The sequence below is a fragment of the Mandrillus leucophaeus genome, unplaced genomic scaffold (genome assembly GCF_000951045.1).
Source record: "Mandrillus leucophaeus isolate KB7577 unplaced genomic scaffold, Mleu.le_1.0 Scaffold12251, whole genome shotgun sequence".
Classification (NCBI taxonomy): domain Eukaryota; kingdom Metazoa; phylum Chordata; class Mammalia; order Primates; family Cercopithecidae; genus Mandrillus; species Mandrillus leucophaeus.
In genome coordinates, this window is record NW_012100601.1 from 1 (window position 1) to 4,417 (window position 4,417).

The 4,417-nt window shown below is 53.1% G+C and overlaps 1 protein-coding gene across 1 annotated transcript; it reads right to left on the bottom strand.

The window, feature by feature from the left end:
* Window positions 1–1,081: 1,081 nt before the first annotated feature.
* On the bottom strand, window positions 1,082–4,084 carry LOC105533111 (LEM domain-containing protein 2; the record flags this gene model as incomplete). Its single annotated transcript, XM_011971468.1, has 3 exons — window positions 1,082–2,766; window positions 2,848–2,949; window positions 3,939–4,084. Coding segments are annotated over 3 exons (355 nt in total), but the record flags the coding sequence as incomplete, so codon positions are not given.
* Window positions 4,085–4,417: the final 333 nt, after the last annotated feature.

Genomic DNA, 4,417 nt, shown 5'->3' on the forward strand with positions numbered 1-4,417 from the left:
CTCACTCTGTCACCAGGCTGGAGTGCAGTGATGCGATCTCGGCTCACTGCAACCTCCGTCTCCCAGGTTCAAGTGATTCTCCTGACTCAGCCTCCTGAGTAGCTGGGACTACAGGTGCCCGCCACCATGCCCGGCTAATTTTTATATTTTTAGTAGAGATGGGGTTTCACCATATTGGCCAGGCTGGTCTCAAACTCCTGACCTTGTGATCTGCCCCCTCCTTGGTCTCCTTTTTTTTTTGAGACAGGGTCTCGCTCTGTCGCCCAGGCTGGAATGCAATGGCATGATCTCGGCTCACTGCAACCTCCACCTCTTGGGTTAAAGTGATTCTCATGCCTCGGCCTCTTGAGTAGCTGGGATTACAGGCGCATGCCACCATACCTGGCTAATTTTTGTATTTTTAGTAAAGACGGGTTTTCACTATGTTGCCCAGGCTGGTCTCGAACTCCTGACCTCAGGTGGCCCACGCGCCTCAGCCTCCCAAAGTACTGGGATTACAGGCATGAGCCACCGTGCCAGGCTACTAGGCACTGACTTAATGAACCTTGAGGCCACCACACTGATACCAACCCCCCTTCCCTTAGGGCTTATCACTACCTAATATCACATCTTTTCCTTATGCATCTTGTCGTCTGTCTCCTTCCTGAGAACAAATTCTCCAGCTGGGCAGGGATTTTTGTTTCTTCCACTTTCTGCTGTCTCCCGGTGACCCAGTAGAGTATCTGGCATGTAGTAGGTGCTCAATAAACATTTGTGGAGGAAGTGAATGAATGAATGAATGAATGACAGTCTCTTCATCACAGCCCTGTGCAAGGCAGCGGGATCACTTGCATTTAAGGATAAAGAAACTGTGGTACAGGCTGACTGAGATGCTCAGGGCCAGGAATTAGGTGGGAGTTCAAGTACCCCAAGTGGCCTTCCCTGGGAGGTAGAGGGCCTCACGCTGAAACCAACAGCAATCGCTTCTCACAGCCTATGCTGCTGAGTCTGCTCACCCTAAACTTCCTGCCTGCCACCTTTCCAGGGGTGGGGTGAGCATGACAGGCACCAAGCATCTTCATGTTTAAGATGGACCTTTTTTTATAAGAGACAAGGTCTTGGCCTGTTGTCCAGGCTGATGTGCAGTGGCATAGTTATAGCTCACTGTCGCCTTGACCTCCTGGGCTCAAGTGATCCTCCTGCCTCAGGCTCCTGAGTAGCTGGGACTACAGGCATGTGTCACCATGCTCCACTAATTGTGTATTTTTTGTAGAGATGGGGTTTCGCTATGTTGTCCAGGCTGGTCTTGAACTCCGGGGCTCAAGCAATCCTCCCACTTTGGCCTCCCAAAGTGCTGGGATTACAGGTGTGAGCCAGTGTGCCTGACTTAAAGTGGACTGCTAAAGGCTCTATTTTTCTGATTCCTCTTGGGTTGCAGATAGGGATGATGCCGACAGTAGAGCCTGGTGGTGGGAGCACAGAAATGCCACTAGCCATGGGACTCCTGAGCACAGTTTCCTTATATGTAAAATAAGGCCACTTCTGTGGTGTGTGTGAGCCATGGTGAGGACCAAGTGAGTGAGTTTGCACCTGTGGAGAGCTCTGAGCGGTGCCCGGCTCCCAGCGAGCACTCAGCAAGGGTGAGCTCTCAGCAACACCCAGCAGCAGATGATAGCATCTGGCCAGAAACCACAGCAAGAGTCTGCTGGGGAGGGACCACAACCAGAGCCAACACGCGGGGGTCCTGCTGGCTGTCTCCTGGGACTCTGCCCTCTCCCAGCCCGGTTTTGTCAGGACTCCAGTATACAACTCTAGCAGTCACAGCCCATGTGGAAGGCGCCTGCAGCTGCACATGACAGTGGCCCTGCCACCCCTTCCCATGAAGCTCTGTGCCCCGGGAGCTGACCCCATTCATGCTGTGAAACTTGGCTTTCAGTTACGTGTACATGCATGAGTGTGCACATGGGTGTGTGGGAACTGGACCATGATGTTGCAGGTAACAGGTGTTTTTGACTGCAGGTCATGGTTTAGAAAGTTTGAAAAACAATCTCCTTCTCCTTGCCAGTGACTGATTCATAAACAGACACATAACAGATTCTGGTCAATAGAGCCTCCAGGAGTGTGTCACTGGGGGCGACTGGGAACATGTTCTCTTGCTTCTGAGAGTAGTAGGAGGCCCACTTTCCCTGCTCTGTGACAAGGCGGCCAGTGTCCCAGCTGCTGTTGGCCACTATCTGCAACCATGGGGGATCCCAGTCTGCTGATAACATCCGTGGAGGAGTGTGGGACCACGAGAATCACAAGAGCAATGGAACCGGAGACCTGACTGCTCTGTGCCTGGAGCCCATGCAGCTCTGAACTTTCCACTTACAGAGACGGAGGAGCTCCTTCACTACTTGTGCCCTGGGGGAGGGGGCTGCTGTTACTTGGAGCCCAAAGTCTCCCAACTGGTATCACCACTGCCAGCGTTCTCTCTACAGAGGTGTGGGACCGTGCTTTCATACGTCTTCTCTAGCTTATCCTGCTATAAAGAGCCGAGCATGCTGAGCAGCACCACTCTTGGCCCTGGGGTCTGCACTGCCCTCGGCTGACATCGGATGCAAGGCTCCGGGCTTCCTTCTGTGGAGCTCAGTGGGGTTGGACCCCGCCTCACCCCACACCCAGCGCCCCGGCCAGGAACTCACCGGCTCTGTGGAGGGATCAAGCTGTCGCGCACGTGCAAGATGCCTACATATGGATAGCGCTCCATGTCCTGCTCCCAGTCCACGTAATGGTCCTGGACCACGTCTGCAGGAGAGAGCACACCGTTTAGGGCAAGGACCTTCTGGCTGGTGTCGGCAACCCTTTTTTCACCAGGGGGCCACGCACCTATAATCTTCTTCACCATCTCATACATGGCCTGTTCTTCCTCTTCTAACTTTCGCCACCGATATTTTAGGAGAATTAGGAGCCCCCACAAAAAAGCCAAGCCTGTGAGGGAACAAAACACTGTTAATCCCTCACACTTCCTTTGGCAGTGGGTCTCACCATGGACAAGATGCTGTGATGGAGGTTGTGGGGGATCTGCCACATGGGTTTGGGTACCTACTACATGTCAGGCTCAGGACCAGCATGTGAGAAACAAAAGATATAGAAATGCAGAGGGAGGACAGACTATTAAGTGATCATCTTCCTCCCGCCAGCTGTCACCACAGCGGCATCCCCAGCTGTCCAGATCTCGGCTCCTCCCAACCTCATTCTGGGGCTTTCATCTCCTCCCTTGTGAACCAGAACACGGTGTTTCATACATATATACATGCCGGAGCCCTTTGTATTCCGAGATGCTGCTGCCGATAATGATTTCTGTGCCTGATGGCGTGGGGGAGGGAGCTGTGTGCACACTGAGGCGGTCTGTGATTTGTAGCTCCGACTGTCTCTGGAGAGCTGTGGTTTCTGTGACTTGGCCTTTCGCCTTCAGAGACGCCCTGAGGTCTCTGCTCAAAGGCGGCCCCTGATGTCAGGAGGTAAGACTGGTGCCCTCCTTTCAGGGCAGCACCCTGAGTCCTTCTTGCTTTCATCAGGTATCTGCAGCTCTCCAGGAGATGTTTACATTTTTCAGGGAGTAAAATTAGGCCAAGCCCCTACTGTGCCTCCTGTTCGAAGCTGGTCCACACTGGGATCCCTGCAGAGCCCAGAAGGGGTGGGGCCCAGCTCCTGCTCAGGCCAGGCTCCCGCTTAGGAAATCTGCCCTGAATCAAGGACATTTTCTAGTTATCCTCACGTTCCTGCCACCAATCTCCAAAGGTAAAGACAACCCAGGGCACAGGCTGACTTGTTCATCTCCTCTGTTTTATGAGACAGACCTCAGGTTCACTAGACAGAAATGAACCCTCCGGGCCTGGAATTTCTATAGCTCATCATTCATGCCTAGAAGTGCGCTTGACTGCACAGAAGGGGAGGGAAGGCGGCCGAGGACTTACACCAGAAGAAGATGAGCACGTTGGTGACAGCAGTGAGCAGGGCCCGGCTCAGGCGGCAGCCAACACCCATGCGGGGGCGGGCAGATTCCAGGCAGACCACCTTGTCCACGGTCGTCACCAGTTCAGATTGGTCTTCTCCTTTCAACCTGAAACAGGACACAGGGCTCTAAACATGTTGGAAAGTTCCAAGGAGAGGCAGCACAAACCCCGCTTCAAACAGGAGGAAGCGAAGGAAGGAGGGATGCAAGGCCTCTACTTGCTTATAGAATGGGCTTGGTATCCTGGCTGTACTCTTTCCAGAAATTTCCCACATTGGCTACTTAGAATGAATAAAGCTTTAAAGACGGCAGCAGGCTTGAACCCCTACCACTAAAGCGACGTCCCCCTCTGTCAGGTCTTTGACAGCCTCTCTCAGCGTGCAGGAGATTAAACTGTAAATTGGATTCCCACCTCCCAGCATAGAGAAATGGAAATGTTTA